Raw genomic sequence first — 22,519 nt, forward strand, 5'->3', positions numbered from 1 at the left:
TGAAAACAAACAGTAACTGTAGCCCAGTGTGTGTGTGCAGACATACTATATCTTTGTGTGTATCTGCAGTGTTCTATTTTCTGGTATCAATGGCAGTCACTTAGAGAGTGTGAGTCAGTGTGTTTACTGTTTTCACAGATGGAGCTTTGACACTGTCTGGATAACTGAGATAAATGGCTTGCGCTGCGGTTCAGCAGATGGGAAAAACAACAGCTAGTTACACACACACACACACACACACACACACTCACACAATTAGGCACGTTATTAGCAGATATATTTTTTATCCTAATCACAGCAGAGCGGAAAACTGCAGCAAAGAGTAACTGCTCATTACTGGGGAAACGTCAGCTGCCGATTGGCCTTTGATTCAAGCCAATACAAGGGGATCTCATCTGTAATCAATTAACAGCTGCAGTTAGTTTCATGGGATCTTGACAAAACGTAAACGACAGAGAAAAGGTGAACAGTGTGCCAGAGACGTCTCCATATAATTTACATTAGGGTGCCATAAGAGAGATTTGTGAACAATGTGGCCTTCTTTCATCACGCCATCTATAAATGACTACCAAAGGTTAATGTTGTTTAGCGAGAGGCCACCATTTAAGGTGGGTTAAAATCTGCTTCTGCTGGTCCTCTGGCTCCTCTAATGTCCTTGATACTCCTGACAAATACTGCCCCCATGTGGACAAAAAAACACTTCAGCTGTTCTGAGGGAAGCAGGGGTAGACTGTCACAACCAAAAGTAACCTAAACCAGACCCTCAACCTGCATGCAGTGGTGGATTAAGTACTCACATCTTTTACTTAAAGGGAAATATAAGTATTGTTTCAACCTGGACACTATTTACCCATTTATGTCTAAGTGACTAATGTGAACAAATTGGTTCAGTACGGAGCGAGAACGCTGTGACCGGCAGCTGTGAACGGGGTTGTAATGTAACCCTATAGGGCAAATGTACACCGTCAATTTCCATCCACCAAAAGTGCTGTTTTTGCCACTGACAGGCTCAGATTGTTATTAAAAGTGTCTCACTTAGAAATTACGGAATTGATCAAATATATTTTAATGCACTGTTGCTGTGAATAAAATATTATTATAAGAAAAACAAAGGTAATATACCATGAACTGTGTCCTAAAACTTCCCAATATTTATATAGTAACTCAAATTGCTTATAATTATAATTAAAAAAATTGTGCCTTTTCTTGTTAAACAATTTAGTTCATCAAATTCTCGTCACTGTTTTTAAATTAAAAAATGCCAATGTGAGCTGATGACACTCACATCACATGCTCCCTTCTCTTAACATTTGGCTCGTGGAGCAGCATAATCGTCACTTTATCAGGAAGTCCCTATGTCATGCCCAAACAGCATGATATTCATAGGTCAGAGGATAGCACACACACCAGCACACACTCTTATCAAAACACATTTGAAATATAATTTATTGCACATTTAAAGATCAACAAAAGGTGGCACAATACCCATTTTAATCCTGTAACATAAAAATCAAACAAAAAAAGTCATTACCAAATGCTCACACCTTCTGTTTATGATCGTTGTTTTTGAATTTAGAACAAAATGGCCGTGAAGTTGCAGGAATGCCAGACTGAAGCTGCATAGATTCATTAAAAAACTAAAAATGTAAAAAAAAACTAAAAAACAACAACAACAGGACACTTCTTTAATATGGCACAGAAAATCCAATCAGACATTGGCATTACTCATACTTGTCCTGAGCCCGTCAACTTCCACATTGTTCCAGTGCGTTACAACAAACAGGGGATTTCCAATTCTTAAAGAGGAAAGCACTGATAAGATGTTCTCGGAAATATATACTTTATGTCAATCCCAATTTTAAATGGTCTTTTTCAGAAAAAGTCCAATAATAAAAAAAGAAAACATTCCTTAAGCCCCATTTACAGTAGCATCTTGAAATTAAAACATTTTGGGAGCAGGTGTGCGTGTGTAAAAACCTCACATGGAGGTGCCTTTAAAGAAAAACAACTTACTATACAAAAAGAAATTACATGATAGTCAAAGTCATTTGTTTAAGATACTATTTACATCTTTGTCCACATTTTTCATCCCCAATCACAACACAAACTCCAATTTCATTGTGGTTTCAGAATCATCCACGTTATTGATTAAAAAGGCCTTCAGGATTCCTTACAGCCGGATAATAATTTCATGGTTTTAGAGGGTATGGACCATTTCTTATTGCTGCATGGCTCATATTTTAATAACTGGTTTCATAGTATTTGTTGGCAACAATCTATAGCTTTAAATCTACTGTTGCTGCATGGACTACGTCATAAACTAAACCACTGTGAAATGGGTGACACCCAACATAAATACCTGCCATTTGAAAGTGGCTTACATGATACAAAACCAACCCTAAAGAGCTACAGTATGTACAATATGACAGTGAAAACTGACAGCAGTGGGTAAGATACAGTAAAAAAAAAAAAAAGGAGGTTAATGGCACAAATGTTCAGAAGTCTGTTTATAGGATGATCCCCTCGCCTAACCTGAATCTTGAATAAAGTAAAAATACACATGTCGATGTACAGTACAGCATAAATACAAACCCAGCCAGTGATCAAGAGAAGAACGGCACAAAAGCATGCTAACTGGTTTTAAAATCAACTCTTATAGTAAGTCATAAACACAGTTTTATTAGTTACCTGATCAGAGTCTAACAGCTTCATTAGGGCCGCCTGGTTGCATATTTCTATGGACACAACAGCTGTTAAGTGTTTCTGAATCCTTCAGCAAACAGTACCAGGTTTATCTGTCCAGTTTACTCACCAACATGGCGTTTACTGGGGAAATGGAGCAGATTCTTATTGAAAGTTTAAGAACTAAAAAACCCCAAGTAAGCTAATCGACAATAAAACATTATATACATGGACAGCTGTAAAGAAGTGTGATTTGTTTGGCCAACACATTAACGTAGGCTTTTGCACTCAAGGATTTCCCATTTTGAGTGGAGTTGAAGATTAAACAGTGATTGAACATATGATTGGTTTGGTAGCCATGAGCCTCTTAGTAGGTCACATGAATGTTTGATGAAAGTTACCCCATTTATGCCTCTAAGGAAATGAGCTGACTACTATCAAAACGGGTTTTTAGTGCCACTATACCAGTGCTGATTATTTTAAACGCAACTTTCCAGATAAATCAAGGTAATTTAACTCAACAAGCGTTCAAACACTACCTGCATCAAAGTCATTTTGAATGGTCGAGGTTGGATCCAGCTGGCCGCTGTGGCCGTTCAGCGTATGTCAAGAAATACTAGAAAAGAGAAGGAGGGTTAGACGAGAGAGAAAGGCCCCACGTTTTAATTGTTACAGTTACAGAACATGCCTGTTGGCACTACCAGGATAGTGGTTCTAACAACCTTGCCTATTGATAATCAGAAAAACTTTAAGAGAAATTAGGAACTTTTTTGTCTGCCACTGGAACAAAACCTTAAACCAAAAAAATGCATATTGTCAAAGTAAAAATAAACAAAGAGGCAACGTAGAGTTCCACAGCTGAGTTTTTTGGAGACACTTTGAAGAAGCAGCACTTGAGAAAACAGGAGAGAGAGGCCGCAAGTCAGACAGAAATAGAGAAAGAGAAGTGAGAGGCAGAAGGGAGATAAAGGACATTAAGAGAGACAGACTTTCCTTTGGCACCTGAGCCACAGTGACAGTGCTCTGCTGTGGACGGTAAAGGTACCAGGCAAAATATCCTCCTTTGACCTTCTCTCTACTAGAGGAGGTTTATTCGTATATCCCTTCACTTCGTCCCACATCAATCGCTACTCTCTTAAAACATGAATTCAGAGCCAGAGCCTGTCCACCAGGAGTTTTCTTTTACAGCCTTTAACCTCACTTCTGCAAGCAAACCTTCAGTAAACAGTGAGCGCATAAGAAGAGGTTCTTCAGGTTCTTCTGTAGCAGTTTCTTTATGGCACATGATGGGGCGTCTGCAGGTTTTTATCTCGGTTTTGCCTCCACAGAAGAATCTCAAGTTCCTCCCTGATGAGTTTCACAGGCTCAGATCCTCCCACAGGTGCTCCTCTGAGGTCGGTTAGTGCAGATTGTTCTGTGTTGAGGTTCTCCCCCCGGGGTTCGGTTCGGTTCAGTGTATGTGGTTCTATAAGTTCTCCCCCGGCTGATACTGCGGTTCTGTGGAGGTGAAGTAGTCCTCTAGGAAACCCTGCAGGTACTCAAATGTAGGTCTCTCTTCTGGGTCCTTCCTCCAGCAAGAGAGCATGAGCTCATGCAAAGAGCTGGGGCACTCTGCCGGGCACGGCATCCTGTAGCCGCGCTCCACCTGGTCCAGCACCTCGCGGTTAACCATACCTGCCCAGAGAAACGTTAGATTTTAGATGGAGAAGTTAGATTTAGGGAACAGACAGACCTTCTTCCTCAAAATAAAATCTGTCATTTTTAAGAAGTGATTATTTTTTATAATTGGTTAATCTGTGAAGCTTGGTCTTTAAAATGAGTCACTAAAATAGTGAAAAATTACCATCACAATGTCCCAGAGTAGAAGATGACTTCCTCAAATAGCAAGTTTTGTCCAAAACCCAAAGACATTCAGTTTACTATCACAACCAGGAACAGCACAAAATCCTCACATTCGAAAATTGAGAAATTGAATTGAGAGAATCCTTGCTTGCAAAAGATTTCAAGTTTCAGCTCTTATCATGCAGCAGGATTCTTGTTTAAGAATTCTTGTTAAAGAAAAACGCTTGTTTTAATGGGGAATTGCTCGTGTCCTGATATATTTTGTGAGTCTCTACCTGGATAGGGGACTCTGCCTTTAGTTGCCAGTTCTGTGAGCAGCACACCGAAGGACCAGACATCTGACTTGATGGTGAAACGACCGTACAGAGCTGCCTCTGGTGCCGTCCATTTGATTGGGAATTTAGCTCCTAAACAACCATGGGAAATATGGGAAGAAAACAGTTAAGTATGTGTAAAATGTTGTAGTTCCAACATCATGTCTGTTTGCGTTTATGTTAATACAAATGAAAGACTAATCTGTTGTGGAAAGAGGAGGTGTGGACTCACCCTGTCTGGCAGTGTACTCGTTGTCTTCAATGAGTCTTGCCAGGCCGAAGTCGGCCACTTTACACACCAGGTTGTCTCCCACCAGGATGTTGGCTGCACGCAGGTCTCTGTGGACGTAGTTCATCCTCTCCACGTAGGCCATGCCTGCTGCAATCTGGATAAAGTAACGGAGAGAGGACAGGGATTTTATTATAGATACAAATGTGTAGTTTTTATTATGGCTTAACTGAAAGTTATTTTACCTGAGAAGACATGTCTACTAGTTGAGGCAGACGAAGCATCTTTCCTGCTTCCCCCTTAAGGAAGTCCAGTAAGCTGCCTGTGTGTGGAAGTTAAAAAATGTTTAGACAAACGACAGTTTAGATTACATCGCATTACATTACATGTCATTTAGATGACGCTTTTATTTGAGTGACTTCCAATTAAGTATTTTCAACCATGAAGGTACAAACTCCCGACAGCAAGAATCAAGTGCAAGCACATTAGCTTCAAATAAGCCAAACTACAAAGAGTCACGTGCTAAAAATAATGCAAGAACTAGACAATGACCAAATGTACTAGTTTATTTATTTTTGTATTTAATTTTGAGAAATATTAACCTGCCAACTTTCAGTACTTTGAACTGTGACTGTGAACAATACGCTACAGTAGCATTTGAATTTCAGTACCAAAAAAAGTACTGACGTGTGATACTCAGCACTTTTTACAGTCTGCGTCCTGTCTTACCTTGGCTCATATATTCTGTCACAATGTAGATAGGCTCCTCAGACACAACTGCATACAGCTGGACCAGCTTCTCATGCCTCAACTTCTTCATGACCTGTGCTTCCTGAAGAAAGGCCTCTGGAGACATGGTGCCAGGCTTCAGGGTCTTAATGGCTACACGTGTTGTACCATTCCAAGTGCCTGTCAGAAAATACAGAAAAAAGAACATTAGTTCTTTGACAAAGTGCTAGATCTCCTCATATAATGTAGACTTAAAAGAGCAGTTACCATTTTGGGAAATAAGCGTATTCGCTTTCTTGCTAAGAATTAAAGGAGAAGATCGATACCACTCTACCACTGGTATTATTCTTCTCATCACACTCAGCAAGGAAGCATATTTCCCATAATTTCAAAGTATTCTTTTAATGAGAAATCAATTAGCTATAATAGCTTTTACTAGTTTTCACCTAGTCATCACACTTGATGAGCAATTGTTCCTCATATTTTGTAGATTCAATGTTCCCTGCCATGGCGTGAGAGGAATTAAATCAATCCCACTGAAAAGCAGTAGTGCATAGTTCTTACCCATCCAGACCTCTCCAAAGCAGCCCTGTCCCAGTTTAAGGTCGAGGCGAAGGGACTCTCTGGGAATCTCCCAGGCGTCCCTGGCCAGTCCCTGGGTCTGAGGTTTGGACACAGGACACACGTCTGATAGAGCGTGGCACAGCCCATCAGAGTGCTCTGAAAGAGGGAAAAGAAGAGAGAGTGGACAGGCATGTTGGGGGCGACAGAGTTGTAGGAGGTTAACCATCGGAGAGCAGATGTGTCCGAGTACTCACTGCGGTAGTGGAAGACTAGCTGCTGTAGGCTTGTGAACTGGGTGCGGGAGGTGATGTAGAAACCTCCGCTATCCAGCTTCCTGATCTTGTAATGTTTAACATTCAGGCCTTTGGTGTTATCATAATCCAGCACTGACAGGCAATATGCTCCTGTGAACAAGACAAAACAAAACAACAGACAGAGACAGGTAAGAACAATAAAGCCAGGCATATGTGGGCCATCTGACAGCTGCTCTGTAGAGTTTCCTATCAGCTGTGCTCGGCAAGTCCCTTATGGCTGCTTTTTATGGGCCCTGGGAATTCAACTAAGCTTTTCTATCCTTGTCCAGTATATATGGTCATAGTCTCTGGAATTCTGTACCCCCCTATGAACTAAGGTCTACTACAACAGTGTCTTCTTTTAAAAGCAGACTAAAAACATAAAAATATGGTGCATTTCACATCGCTTTTAGTTAGGTCTGAAGTGTGCGGTTAATAATGAAAACTTTTGTTTTACAATCAGTATTACTATCCCCTTTTTTATAATAATACAAATCCCAATTCCAATGAATTTGGGACGTTGTGTGAAATGTAAATAAAAACAGAATACAATGATTTGCAAGTCCTTTTCAATCTATATTCAATTCAATAAAGACAAGATATATTTATTTTGTTCAAACTGATAAACTTGTTTCTTTTTGCAAACTTTCCCTCATTTTGAATCTGATGCAAAGTTCCAAAAAAGCTGGGACAGGGGCATGTTTACATCACCATTTTTTTTAACAACACTCAATAAGCACTTTGTAACTGAGAACACTGATTGTAGAGTTGTTTAACTTGCACTTGTAGATGTAGAGACAAACTGTTTTCACTGATTTGCAAATCCTTGTCCTCTGTTTTTATTTATTTTAGTTTTACACAATGTCCCAACTTCAATGGAATTGGGGTATGTAATTATTATAATAATACATTACTATCTTATTCCTTTTTTATTGTAATACATTCTTATATGTTCTTAACTTATATGTTTTTATCATTTATTATCTTTGCCTATTCATTTTTTTTTTGCTTTTTATTTTAAAGTCTTAGTCTACGCCTGTTGTATGATATGTGCTGTATACTGTAAATAAACTTGACCATGATCCATTAGTACGTCAAATTTGATCTTACTGACTATAGCAGTGATAATTATTGACTTGATTTGTACAGCCACTTTTCAGAAAATGACATTTACAAATGAGAAATAACTTATTCCTGAGGATTTTGTGCATAATATAACGCCTGCACACAAATACTACAAGACTTAACCAATCGTTGGGACACATCCACCACTAACAAAAGCTGAGATGGTTTTTCCCTTCCCTTTGATTACGGATTTGAAGTGGGTTAACAACATTATTAGTCTGACATGATTTACATTTTGGTCAACATACTGTCTGAACCATCTGTGTCCCAGTATGAGCCTTAGGCCTCGTTCAGACCTGGTTTTAACATCCGTCCTGAGTGATCTATATAAATTGACAGCTATAGATAAGAACTGGTGTGAAGGGACCCGGGATGCATTAAGAACACAATAAGATACTTCAAATCACAGAGATTCAGTTAGAAGCCACAGAAGTGCTGATAGCTGAACACACAGAGACTTTTAAAGACGCCTTTCTGCCGTGCACAGGTCACATGTCACATCAAATGCAGAACACACCCAGAGGCCAACACACCTCCTGTCAGAGCGCATACTACTTTCCCTGATCCTCCCCCTTTCTTACAAGTCTCCCCCTTCTTCATGCCCTCATGCTTGCCTCTCTAAGTGTGTGTATGTTGGGAGGACAGAGACTATTAGCCAGGGGGAAATACAGCACCCTCCTAGGTTGACCTACTTCTAGCAGTGATTCACCCCTATCCATTCACAAGACCCACTCCACTCTTCCCTTTCTCCCCCACTTCCTCCAAAACAACCCCCTAAAGAGCCAACTGACGTCACAAGGACTAGCTTTGACTGGAGAGTTTTACAGAAAGACAGAAAACAAAGATATAGTGCCAAGGGCCTGTGTAAAAGTTAACAAATTACTTAATTACAAGGTTTTGTCTCTGTTAAATTGAGTCCCTGAAGATCTATATATTTCAAATTAATTATCTGCTGTGTGGAGTGAACTTTCAGGGACACAGAGAAATTAACAGTGTTAACACATTTAAAAAATAAAAAGCTCAGGTTTTATGAAACTTGTTTTTTAGTCCGAATTTTATCTGATAAGGCAAGGCATGCATTTCCTGTCTGTTTATTTAGATTTTCGGACATTATGTACTTTGTCTTTCAAATTGGCTGCAAACAGATTTTGATGTTATAGCTGGATTCTGTTGTGTTTTTTACTGTGTTGTCTTTATCATGAGGAATGAGTATGAGGATGAGTAGGGCTGCAACTAACAAATATTTTCATCATTAGTTAATCCCCCAATTATTTTTATGATGATTTGTTTAGTTTTTGTCATAAAGTAGTGACTATGTGTCCAATTATTTAGTCAAACCATTACAAAAGGCTGACATACTGTATACTAGCAAATATTTACATTCAAGAATCTGTAACTTATGAAGTTTGGTTATTTTTGGTTGGTTGGTAAAAATTACCCTAAAACAAATTAACAAAATTGTTGCTGATTCATTTTCTGCTGATTGACTAATCACTGACTAATTGATTAGTTGATTAATCATGTCAGCTGTCCATGGAGGCTTCAGGGCTTATACCAGGTAAACAGCCTCAAAGGGTTGATATATACTATATTTCCAAATAACATGGTAAATTTAAATTGATCTGCATTTAAAGGTATGTTTTTTTACATACAATATTTCTTAAAGCTGCTTTGGAAAGAGAAATTTAGAAAATCATTATTAGAAGACATGGAGAAATGCAGAAGACCCAATTGAACCATCTTGATATTTTCTGTAGCTTCTGCAGTGTCTGCTCTCTCACCTTTAGTGGTCTCGCTCTCCCTCACCAAGAAGGTTCCTCGCCTGTTCTGCAGGTTCAAAAGGAGCCTCTCGGAGTCGCGCCGAGTGATCTTCCCAAAATACCACCTGCCAAAGTGGGCCACAGAGAATAAGATCAGAGAGAAGCTACTACTGAGCGCCTAGAGCAGGCAGGCAAAAATAGGTTTTGACTGGAAAAACAGAGGACTGTACTGCATGGTATATATTAGAATATATTTTCTCCATACTCTTTGCATTAGTAGGTACAGCATAGAGAATAAAGCTACATTCAGGCTTTGCACTAAGAAGAAATGTCATATCTGTGGGAAAAGAAACTGAAAGAGTGAAACAAGGGAAGAATAATGTACTCTTCTGCTTGGATGGAGTCGGACGGAGCCACATAGTTGCTGGGGATATAACCACTCTCTCCTGTCGTCAGGGAGCGAGCGAGCCACCAGTCCCCTTCTCTGTGACAGAGAGAGAAAGAGACAGAGAACGAGGCCAAGTGAGTCAACAATAAACAGAAAACGGACCGAGACAACCATTACATTTCTTGGTTTAATGACCTTTTAGATTATTCCCAATAAAGAGACAGAATATTTTTAGGACACTTAAAAAGAATAAGAATAATATTAGTCTGTATGTTTCGTATTGTTAACAACTGCCATGAAAAGACCAAAACCTACAATGCAACCTGTCTGTGGCTCTCAGCTCCAAACATTTCCAACTGGAGATGTAATTGTTAAACTGGAGTACATTATGCAATTATACAAATATAGAATATCACCAGACTAATCAATTAAATATTGCACTGCCTCTGCAGCACAGGATGATTCAGATTGTATCCTCAGATTATGGCTTAGTGAAAATGTCTACTTCTGATACAAGTTGAAACTTTCATTGTTCGACTGACGACCACAAAGGAACGAGAAAATCCTAAAGATTAAGTTAAAAAAATACACAACTCATCCCAAAGTGAGAAAAACAAAAAACACACTGTTAAATGAGGAAATAGACAGACAAATGCAACCTTTTGTTCAACTCGGAGTCCCTCATTTTACATTTTAAAATGTTGTATGTTGCTTTATATGTAGTGGTGTACAATATGTTACCTATCAAGCAAGTTAGAGCTCCAAATCACTTCACAATTTACTAATTCATTGCAGTTACGCTACAATCTTGAACAGACAAATCTGCGCAGCAGCCAAGGGACAGTGAACAAAAGGTTGTGTGGGATTGTTTTTATTGCATTAAGTATTACTGACCTGAAGCTGTACTTTTTCCTAGGAGAAACCATGAAGCATGATAGAGAAAGAGAGAGGGAGAGATAACAGACACAGCAGACACATCAAAACCCAGCAAGGAGACACAGCAAAGGCAAGCAGCACAGCACAGACAGATAGCAGAGGAGCGTGCTGTGGGACTACACAGTGGGGTTACACAAGCTGCAGTTTTTAAAGTTTAAAGTTCCATTTTCAATTTCAGTGCAGTATTCAACATTTTTAATAATTCCACAAGAGAGGAATGCATAAATATTTCCCCATTTACTATCCTTGAAGGATCACATCCTCATGTGGTATTTCTGGATTCAACTGACAGTCCCCAGTACAGTATTTGCATTAAAAATGTTTACAAAAAATCCCATGCACCATATACTGTTTTGTTATGTAGAAATGGAACTGTAACATTAATATTAAGTATTAAACAATTATATATTTTCAGCCCTACTATGTAGTGCCATATTATAGATAAAGAACAGCAGATCAGACTCATGACAGGAAGTTATGGAAAGAGCTCACAGGAAAAGAAGAACACCTGTGTAGAAATCATGCTACGAATGCTTTAAATTCACATCATATTTCCCTTCCTACTACTAAAATCTACTTTCAATCTAAATCACACCACAGTGCGAACCAACTTCAACATGTGCTGATTTCCAACACTGAAACATGTGGTGTGGGTGTTATCTGTGTGGAGGAAAGATATGTAGAGTATGACTGGCTCTTTACAAAGACAATAAGGATGAAGACAGTTGCCCGAGAGGAACACAATGCATTAGTAAAGTACCGTTCTGCTCCATTTTAGTCAACAGATGGAGAGGATCAAACTCGGCTGTCTGGATCGCTCCACAGTTACCAGCTCTGTATGTGTTCATTCATTTACACATTTGTCACCTCATGTGCGACTACAAATCTTTTCATTTATCTTTCTGAGAAGTTCTAGCATCAGAGAGAGAGAGAGAGAGAGAGAGAGAGAAGCAGTTGATTCTTACGTGTTGTTGACAATCTGCAGCCTGTCGCCTTTCCTAAAGGTCAAATCAGACGCTGTCCGTGACTCATAGTCATACAGTGCCACAAATGTAGTGACACCTCCTGCAAGAAACCACACACAGAAATACACATTTAGGGAACAATGTAATTAAAGACAATGGTACTTCCCATTAACATCAGAGTCTATTCACACTCGCACATTCATAATCTAACTTCAATAATACAGGACTAGCCCTAGATGATAATGTGTTCTATCCACTGTAAAGCTATTAATCTTCAGTATATTTTGCCTCTGCTCCATATCCGTATAAAACAATTTACAAAGGCATAATGAGAAATATTGACATTCAGACTGCTTGTGGCTGATCATCCGTGAAGGACAAAGCCATCATAGCATCATATCGACTGGCTTTCCATTTTATGTGCAGCTTTCTACCCCTTCTTTTAAATGAACCAGTGATCTAAAGCTGGGGGCGCTCCAGCCAATCATTGATTGGCTCATTAGACGCACAGGAGGAGGCAGCCAGCAGATACACCAGCAGCCCTACACTCCCTGGATGGAGTAACATTAACTGAACCATCTGGCCAGTCTAGACACATTACAGTTTACTGTCAAGTCAAATCTGGACAGTGTGGCACGACGGGCTTCAAAGTCAAAGAGAAGGTTTAAAATTTGTTTGACAGCCAATGGTGGGAAAGGGAAAATAATTTTCTGCTGACATATGACTCACTGTTAATCAGTTCTTACATATTTTTCTCAGGACCTTTTTGTGATTGGAACCAACAGAGAATCCCGGAAGTTGCTGTGCCTGGCCAAAAGACTGGCTGGCACATATACTACCTAAAAAAACTTCCACATGTTGTTTTTTACACTTCTATTTTGTATAAATTTAAAAAAATGGGACATGCAATTGTTTAACTCAAGAGGTGCTGGTAGGCAGATGTTCTTACTTTTGGACTGAGTCAAGCTAGCTACCTTTTTTCCAGTCTTTATGCCAAGCTAAGATAACAAGCTGCTGGCTGTAGCATATCACATTGAATTTACTGCCGTGACAGTGGTATCGATCTTCTCATCTAAGTCTTGGCAAGAGAGTGAATAACCATTTTCCTTAACATTTTTTTACTGCTTTACAATTAGTTGGGGTCACCTGAAAATTTATAACTCAAGAATACAATCTTATTTAGTAGCATTTGTTATTCGACTGAAGCATTTTCTGTAATAAGTCAAATTTTGTGTCACCTACCTGAGAGAGGTCCTCTCTGAGGCGAGGTGATGGTGCCTGTGTGGTCCACCCCTCCAAAGAGAGCCAGCTCAGGAGTGTTTGTGGGGGCGAGCTGGTGTTGTCCTTGATGCCCCCGCCTGCCTGTCCCAACGGCAGGGCTCCTGTTGGGGGTTTGGGTCTGCTGGGCAGGTCCCAGGTGGTGGAAGTGGCCGCTGTCGGAGCCTGTGCCGATGGTTCCGTCCAGGCTCATGGAGCGCTGGCCCGGCTCCTTGGGCTTGCTCTTGCCCGCCCCCATGTGCAGACCTGGGAAGAGAGCCAATGATGAGTAAGGATGCAGCACTTAAAGTTCCAAGAGATGGAAAAAAGGTCTCCTCTGGGTAGTCATCGCTATTAAATCCCAAATAGCACTGAAATGATTAATGAAGTTGCTGAAAGAGAGAAAAATAACAGCAACTGTTTTAATAATAATTTAATTAATTAAACAATCATAAAATCATCAATCATCATCAAATAACTATTTGGGAAAACCATCATTCTATGGTTTCAGTTCCTTCAAAACTCCAATTCATTCAGTTTCAGTTTCTATTGATTCACCTTTCTCAAACTGAAATTCCTCTTAGCAGTGTGTGCTGTGAGCGTTACATTCATCTTTGCTCACCAAAGAGTATTCCTGGAGCTGCTCCAGGTTCAGTTAGAACCATTTAATGCAAATATGCTGAGAACAGGACACCTTGAAACCAACACAAATACATTCAAGGGCATCCCTAGCTGTTGATTTAATCTGTTCTGAATCAATAAACAACCAAATAAAGGAGCAGTGGCTGTAATGAAAGAGAGTGTGAACACTGGTGAGTTGACAAGGAGGTTTCACCTCCTACAGGTAATTACAATGCAGCTACTCCTTCCATCCTGATGCAGAACATATCTATTATGGTCTGATAAATGCAACAGGAGTGCGCTGTCATCACGAGTGCAGACCAAGACAAACATGCTCAGACAGTCAAGTGCACCCACAGAAAGTTGGAGTGCCGTGTTCACACACCAAGTCCACCCCTTGAGGGAGTGCAGAGTGACTCACTGTGAGACCGGCTATTTAAGGCCGGCTGAAACAGACACAGTCATACACACATGAAACAGCCTTGTTCCTTTGTGAATAGAGGCACTCTCAGTTCCAGACAAAGTGTATGCACCGCACATGCATGTGTGTGTGTGTGTATGTGTGTGTGTGTGTCTGTGCAGTTGTTCCTCAGGAAACAAGGCTCTATCGCACACTAACACGCAGCCACGGTTGCGTCTCACATCCTTTTTCTAACAAATGCATGTATCTGTGTGAGTGTTCCCTGCACAGTTGTGGGAGTGCGATGGACAGGACAAGGAAGGTTATTAACAGACAAGGAGGAAGGAACTGGAAGTGGAAGTGGCTGTAAAAAGAACATGTAGGTGGTTGTTGTGTACTGCATGGACAGCTGAGGCTTAGTGGGTGTTATAAGTGTAATGTGCAAGCATAACATAATTACACAGGTATGGCAAATTTCAAAGTTATGGAAGGATCTTACTGTGGAGATGTGTGGGTGCATAAGCTGCTGACAATGTGCACAAGCGTGAGTGATTTCAAGCACGGTCATGCAAGCTTTGATTCAACTCTTGCCAGGATGTAATCTGGCGCACTAGGGGGTAAACACATCCCATGGAGCAACACTGAGTCACACAGAGATGGGCCCATAGGACTGAAGGAGAGGTGGACAGGACTTTATGAACTGTGTGAAGAATAAACCGCTTGATTTAGCCAACTACTCTGGATAGCAGGAATGGACTTTGGGTGCTGCGGCTCATGCCTCAAACGTCAGCTCACTGGGGAAACAGATGTTTGGACAAAACATAAGCTGAATGGGCAGGACTGCAACTGATCACAGCCTTAGATTTTAAAGAATAATGAAGGCACTTACGTAACAGATATAATTAGCAGTCCACGTAGTAGATATGCAAACAAGTACAAGTGTGCTTGAATCGCCGCAAAAGCTACTCGTTGTTTTAAAAGATCCAGTGCTACTTAAAATGTAATTGGTGATCTGTATATTAAGATAGAATTTGCTTTTAAGCATAAAATCAAAGGGGATTCAGAGTCCCTTTGATTAGATGCAACAGGCTTAAAAAGTCTTTTTTCCACCAGTTCATCCTGTGGCTAAACCAAAATCTGTATGCTGCCAATTAAGATCTGGATCTGAAGATACCATATCATGAAACAAGTTTCTTTGCCATGGCTGTTGATGTGTTTTCATATTTGTACTACATGTAATTGTTGTCTTACGCTGTATGTATTTTTCTTTTTCTTTTTAAGCGTAGCTGCTCTGAAACGCAATAAAGAATTTCCGTGTAAACTGACCAAAGAGTTGGCTGGCAACAACTTCACATGCTTGCCTGGTAGTCTGGGTGACTGAGACAGTAAACTGGTCTGTAATTAAGGATTTCGAATTTATTGGTGCTGATTAACAAGGCTCAGCAGGCCGACTTGCCGCTCCAGCAGAAACTAATTTTAGAGATTTTTATAACATCTATCTCAATTCCGATAGTTAGATAAAATTGCTTCTATATCGGCTTAGAAAAAACAATCATCCCTTCAACCGTTGATATACGATCCGATCGCCATTCCGTCCAAGCCTAAACTCCTGTCACCAATGGTCCAAAGCTTGAGAACCTTAATACAGCGCAGCCCATAGAAGCACATTGCTTTAGGGGTGGAGTAAAATGAAACCATGATACAGCAAAAATATCAGATAATTTGGTTCTAACAGTACATTTCTGATGTTTTCTGTTTGCGTAAAATAACCGAGATACTAGTGATGATGTGATACAAGGAGGTCAGCGTGATTTAGGAAACAACTCAATAAGCTGATTGGGGGATTCAATATCTGTGTCCGAACTGATGGTGTAGTGGCGAATTGTCCTCGGATTGAATAAAACAAACGGTGCCACTGAGGCACCGAAGGAGTGAATCTTACGCAGAGATAAAAACTTTAATTGTCCAGGCAGAGATGGCAGTCTGTGAGGTTTATTCTTCCAATTTCTTGGTCCACAAACATTTCACGTGAAAGATCAATGGCGTCTCTAGGCTCTGACTCTGTGACTCTGTCTCTGGTAAAAAACCATCAGCCCTCCCCCGGTGTCTACCTCCCACATACCTGTTCACCTCTATTTGTAGACTACACCTTGTGGCTAAGGCTGCCTGGTACCTTCAAAACAAAAGCACTAAAACTAACCCAAATAAAATACTAATGATAAATAAATGTATGCAGCTGTATAATTCAAGGAAAACTGAAATTAATTAATCAAATAATTAACTGTTGTATATAAAAAAATAATGAATAGCTCCAACAGATGGTATACTGCATTGTTAAAAGTATGCGGTGAGTGCTGCATATTATTAATAAAGACAGTATACATAAAGTTAAATGTACTGCAGTATGCACTGCCTACTAATGTAAACAACAAAGCTTGCACTGTAGCTGACCCTGACATCTTTTCCTAATATGGTGTCAGAGTGCCCTATTATCAAGAAGTGCTAACATGTGACTGCTTCCTATGATATAAATGGGGAAGAAAATATGAAGAAGACATACGTATACTGGATAAAAGCACCAACAGGTAGAAAATAAGATATTTTAAAGTCTTCCAAAGATAAAAGAAGAGGAGAAATAAAAAGACAGAAAAAGTTGTGAGGAAAGGGATTGAGGAGAGATTTTAGTGCCTTGTGAGCTTTTTCATTCAACAGGAGCACGGAGAATTGTGGGAGAACCAGATTGCGTCACACTGCAACGACTGCCAGCGACAGCAACAAGAACGGGCACCTGAGCAGTGGGTGGATGAGGTGTGGGGGGTGAAAGAAACACTCTATTTTCCCTTTTCCCAGGACAGAAATTAATATTTGCTCTTATTGCCTTTCACCTGACTTTACAGGATTAATATTATTATCATTTTTATTAATGTTTATGTTAAAAGTGTTATTTCTAAGTAGGTTTTAACTTACTTTAAAGCAGTATGAGCTGCATTTCTTGTAAACATTTGCTGTAAATATAAAGTTATGGTTTAATAATGAAAAAAAACAAGAAACCCTAAGACAAGCTGAATGTATTAATAAAGTTGTGCCTGGTTGTGCTGAGGGAAAGGAGTTTTTGAGGGATTACATATGAATCACGGCAAATAGAGGCTTCGTTCAAAAGCTGTTCTCTGAGGGGTATTTACCTTTAGAACCATGATTGAGTTCAAGAGCGCTTCAATTTCTGCAGTGCATTTATCACTAACCTCTGTCCCTCAGTGTTCTCAAATCTATTAAACTGTTTCTCTACATGGACTGAATATTGTATGGAAAGTGGAAAGAAGTAAAAGAAAAAGAGCTCACATGCCTACAAGGATGTAAGTTGTTTGTAGATGTGTTCCAATATGTCCTGGAAAATGAAATAGATTCACACTGTCCTTTTAAAAATGACTCTTTCATTAAAGGATAGGTACACATTTTCACAAGTCTGTTAAAAAAACACACACACACACACACATGGTTTTTGGTTGGTGGTTGTTGATCATCTTTTGATGGTAACCCAACATTTGCAAAAGTCTCGCAAGATGGTTAGACCTGGAATGGTTAAGGTTAGGACGGGTTGTCAGGCAGCGGGTCTCACAACACTTTTGCCAAAACAAGGGTTACCAACTAGACACAACCGTTATTGTTCCCCACACTGGCCATTTCCAATGTCAATGATGGAGGTCAAAATACACAGCACTACTGGATGGATTGCCATGACATTTTATACAGACATTCCTGGTAACCTGGTGATAAATCGGACTGGTATTGGTGATCTCCTGACTTTTCCACAAGCGCCACCATGAGGTTGACAATTGTGGCTTTGACTGAAATTTCTTAACACATGGTCCCCTCAGGATGAACTGTAATCACCTCGGTGATCACCTGCCTTTTCATCTAAGGCCATCGTCAAGTCAAAATTTTAATTTGGCTGTAGACTCGTAGTCCATCTTTTTCATCCTGTGCCCCACCACAGCTCAACAAGGAGCCATTGTTCAGGGATACAATGATACAATGAGGGACTCTGGTATGAAAATGGCTAACTTTGAAAGATACTCACGTGATTAAACTCAGGCTGTAGCCTGATAGTGGCTTCAGATGAACTGAAGAATGCATTTGTGCACAGAACAAGGACTGTGGATTTCGTACATTGAAGCTGTGTCAAGAAGGAATTTCTTAAGGACCAGTATGGATAGGAGCGACCACAATTAACGTAAGAGTTTTGTTTCAGAAAGAACAAATATGAACCTATCTGTTATATCTTTGATGATCTAAAGTTATATACTATATTGTTGTCCTGCAAAGAAAAATGCCTTTACTCCAGGCCTTCCAATTATCTGCTCAATTATTTGCACATAGTCTTGTGGAAGAACGTAAATTGCTTGTTTCTAATTTCATTGTATAGGCCAATCTGAATAATCAATTATCTGGGATGCTAAAGTTCCATACTATAAATGCAGTAATTTGGTGCAGAACATAATGTTTCAAAGTGCCGCCTTTAAGTACAACTTGCATTTAATTTTGCACAGGTTTCAAATGCACAAAGACTTGAACTCTTTCTCACATTTCCTCGATTTAATCCTGCACAATTTGTAATTCTCCATCTGAAGCTGAGCACACAAGCTATCCATTTCTGTTCAAGTGCATTTGTCCATAACAAACTTCAATGAGTCACAGCAGACGGTAACAGTTGCCACTGTGCTGCAGAGAGGGAAGGAGCTTGAGCCAGTGTTTCAGTCGAATGGGAAAATTACAGTTTGCCCTGGGGAGTAGCAGCAGGGGAGGGGGGACAATGATGGTTCCTCAAGATCAAAACAAACGGAAATGAGCACATTAGCATCACTGTCCTATCCGGCTATATGTTGGATAATCACATGAAACAGTTCAGTCCACATACATAATACACAGAATGCTTATATATAGCCTGGGGAAGCGAGTAAGCAAGAACTAGAGAGAGAGAGAGAGAGAGAGACCTGGCAGCAGTTGATTTAAAGAAGGTCCAAGAAAAGACAATGCAGTCACATAACTATCAAGTCTTGTCCCATTTTAGTACTGTGATGCCTTAATTAGATATTCCCAGTTTTCTTTTTCACAAATCTAAGCTAATTTTTGCAAAGCGGACCACTTTGCAAAGTCTGAGCCTGTGTCTAGCTGACCAATCTCATCTCCCTTCTTCTTGAGTGACAACACAGGAGAGGCACGAAGAAGAGGAGGAGAAGGAAGAGGGGGCATTGTGGCACACAGCTGATAAAAACCCACTTCCGTTTTCTGTCCATCTTTAACTGCAGGCTCTGGCTGAATGAGATCCAGCTATGAGGAATAGCTGCTACAGCTACAGCAGACTCCGTTTTTTTCACAGAGATGCCACAATTTTAGCAAATTGTTAACTCTAATTCTTTTATTAGTGACAGACAGCTAATTAACAAACAGCCTGCTTGTCTGATTTATTGATGATGAAATAAAGTTGGGCAATATTTTGTTTTCTGTGTATGTATATATTATTTTCATGTGTTCTGACAGAAACAAAAACATAAGAGAATGTTTGACATGTATAACCAACTAGAGCTGCAACAATTAGGTTATTAATAAATTAGTCAAAGTCAAATATTTAGCAACTATTTTGAACGATTACTCAATTAGTAACCAAAACTATATGTGTGCACTGAACTGTTGACCAGACAAAACAAGATATATTAAGATTACCCTGGAGCTTTGGACATATCTGTCAATACTGGATACTGTTTATAGACCAATAGATAATTCGAGAAAAAACTTAAGAGATTCATCAATATTCTAATAATATTTAGTCAAGACCAACATCAATCTCCTACTGCCCTGTGCAAGGGAACATTATGTATTTGACCCACTACTCTCTCAGCACGTAAAACAATATTTAAGAGAAAGTCATTCAACAATCCAATTATGTATTCTAATGTTATTGCTCATTATGTATGTACCCTTGTGTTTATCAGGCATGGCATATTATTACTGTGTTAAAAATGCAATGTTGGGCTTTCCCTTGATTCAAATGTCTTTTTTTTTTAGGAAACCTGATTCCACTGTTCTGTGGAAATTAGCTGGGATATGTCTAAATCGCAAAAACCGACTGTAACAAGATAAGCCACATAATTAAAATTCTATTTCCACGGGATTAAACACCAGTTGTCAGCAAAGCTGCTTTCAAAGAAACAAGGGGTGGGGTAGTAGCTGCCTACAGGAGCAGCAGCTGTCAAGATGACAACGTCTTTGCTATGGGAGGGAATAAAAAACAAAAAAACATCAACAGTCCGTGTTTGCCAAACTGATCCACATTAGGCACGTAAACAGGGATTTGTGAATGGCAACAGGGATAAAAGGCGACAGTACTGCTGTGGTAGTCTTCGCAGAGCCTACAGCGCATATGCGGCCTGATGAATCAAAACAGGTGCTGTTACAGCTCCATTTTGAATTTCGATGGTTATTGGCTGGTGTTTTCTTTGCGCATTCGATTTACTGCGTTTTCCTTGTGCGTTTTTTTCAGTCGTGAGAATGTCAGAAATAAAACATGTGCACCACGGTGAGGATTTTGTCTTAGGGTGTAGTAAATCGTCAACAACGGAGAGCTGGCACTGACCAAATGTGCGAGCAGCACTGACTGAATGGCCTGTGCAACAATGAAATACTAGTGAGTGTGAGAGGTGGGTATCACTGTGTGTAAAACATCAGTAGGCTATGATACATAAACAGCAACAACCTTGGATGTAATTATGAAATAAATCTCATTTTCTAGCATTAAAATGCCACACTCTCTAATTGACTCACCTTAGACGCGTCTAGAGATTCAGCCCAAAAATCAGAGACGCGCAGCGAGGAACCGTGTTAAATCCTTATGGCTGTCCTCATTAGAGAAATAATGGAAGCGGATGGCCAGTTGCTGTGGAAACCTCGCACCAGCCACGAATCCCATTTAGCGAATATCGGCAAAATCGCGGAAAAGGGAGGTCATGACGGGGACTTCCTTCGGGAGCAGAGGGCACAGCTGCGGTGGGCTGGACAAACACCAACTACGGTACAGCTCGCTCAACTGGGAAGAGTCGACGTCGCGGTAAATTCATGTGAGCAAGCAGGAGTGGTGCGGTGTGGAGAAGACATGCCTCGTATGGGGGGAGGCACGGAGTAGTGCATCGCTGACGAAACACGAGAGCGCAAATATGATGAGCCTGGATTTTACGTTTTGTACGCAGTCAACGGCGGAGTCAAGAGCAGATTCACGTCGCGTTGCGTAACGCCGTGATAGTTGAATTCACCAAAGCGTTGGCAGGCACGACAGCATGCCCCGTTCATCTTCTCTAATAAATCATTTGGAGTCACGATAGAGAAGGGTTTTTGTTGTCGTAATAAAAGTAGTTACATGAACACGGCAAAAATACTGCCTAAATACAGCTCACGCATAAACCATTACCAAATTGGTACTAGCCGAATCGGTTGCTAGGCGACACACACTTCTCTTTCATGAATGGTAACTTTGGGTCGGCTCAATTTGATCATTATTAAATCTGAAGGGCCTTCAAAAGGTTTAAAAATGTTAGTCAGGAACTACTTGCTAGATACAACTACAACTAATTAAATATTTTTGAGCCGTACGCTTAATTTAAACATAGTCAAGATGGCAACACGTTGGAAAATATGTAGGAAATACTTAGTATAAGCCTATACTCAAATAAAATGATAAAAAGTTGTGATTAAATGTGAATTTAACAATTGGCCAGTTGCACCAAAACTTTAAACACATTTGTATTTTTGTTTTTGTTCATTCCTTACTGCAGAGTAAAAGAAATACCTGATAACTTTGGGCCAATGTAAGTTTTTAACATGTACAATCCTTAAATTCCTTATTCCTATGGCCTATTTACTTCCCTAACCTTCCCATATCACCTATCTTCTCATTTTAGATGCTGTATCCACTGTGGATATGGGATAAGATAACCACACCCTACCTGCAGTCAAACGGCTATTCTGTTGCCACAAAAAAATACTAACTTACATGATCTCACTGGACATGATCTCATTCTGACTCATTGAAACCAAACTGAAATTAAGCAATGCACAGCTGAGGTTAATTACTACATGATGCATTTATTTGTATGTTGAAATCCAAATACAATCCAATCATTCTTATTCAATTATATAAGTAAAGGAATTCTAAACAAATACCCAACAAAATATGTAGCATAAACAATCAGCTAATAGTATGAAAATTTGCTATTTGTAATACTGTGTTGAATGTGAAAGACAAAGTCCAAGGTAATTCAAGTAAATATAGTGTTTCATATACATGTAGTGTGTACACACACACACACACACACACACACACACACACACACACACACACACACACACACACACACACACACACA

General features: G+C 39.8%; 2 protein-coding genes across 3 annotated transcripts in view; both read right to left on the minus strand.

The window, feature by feature from the left end:
- Nucleotides 1-1,661: 1,661 nt before the first annotated feature.
- Nucleotides 1,662-21,357, minus strand: LOC117943574 (proto-oncogene tyrosine-protein kinase Src-like). Of its 2 annotated transcripts, XM_034869788.1 has the most exons (13): nucleotides 20,925-21,357; nucleotides 13,070-13,351; nucleotides 11,828-11,927; nucleotides 10,821-10,838; nucleotides 9,924-10,022; nucleotides 9,560-9,663; nucleotides 6,615-6,764; nucleotides 6,361-6,516; nucleotides 5,797-5,976; nucleotides 5,313-5,389; nucleotides 5,071-5,224; nucleotides 4,800-4,931; nucleotides 1,662-4,356 (listed from the first exon to the last, which is right to left on the minus strand). In XM_034869788.1, the coding sequence occupies exons 2-13, from the start codon at nucleotides 13,341-13,343 to the stop codon at nucleotides 4,148-4,150; spliced, it is 1,653 nt and encodes a 550-aa protein (XP_034725679.1). In that variant the 5' UTR covers nucleotides 13,344-13,351; nucleotides 20,925-21,357; the 3' UTR covers nucleotides 1,662-4,147. The 2 variants fall into 2 exon arrangements, with proteins under 2 accessions (XP_034725679.1, XP_034725681.1); XM_034869790.1 differs by lacking the exon at nucleotides 10,821-10,838.
- Nucleotides 19,943-22,519, minus strand: part of manbal (mannosidase beta like) — a 4,665-nt gene continuing 2,088 nt past the window's right edge. Inside the window, exon 3 of the mRNA XM_034869791.1 lies at nucleotides 19,943-19,953. Within this exon, the coding sequence (XP_034725682.1) occupies nucleotides 19,951-19,953 (3 nt within the window). The 3' untranslated portion in view covers nucleotides 19,943-19,950. The remainder of the gene's footprint in view (nucleotides 19,954-22,519) is intronic.

Source organism: Etheostoma cragini, chromosome 4 (assembly GCF_013103735.1).
Source record: "Etheostoma cragini isolate CJK2018 chromosome 4, CSU_Ecrag_1.0, whole genome shotgun sequence".
Lineage (NCBI taxonomy): Eukaryota > Metazoa > Chordata > Actinopteri > Perciformes > Percidae > Etheostoma > Etheostoma cragini.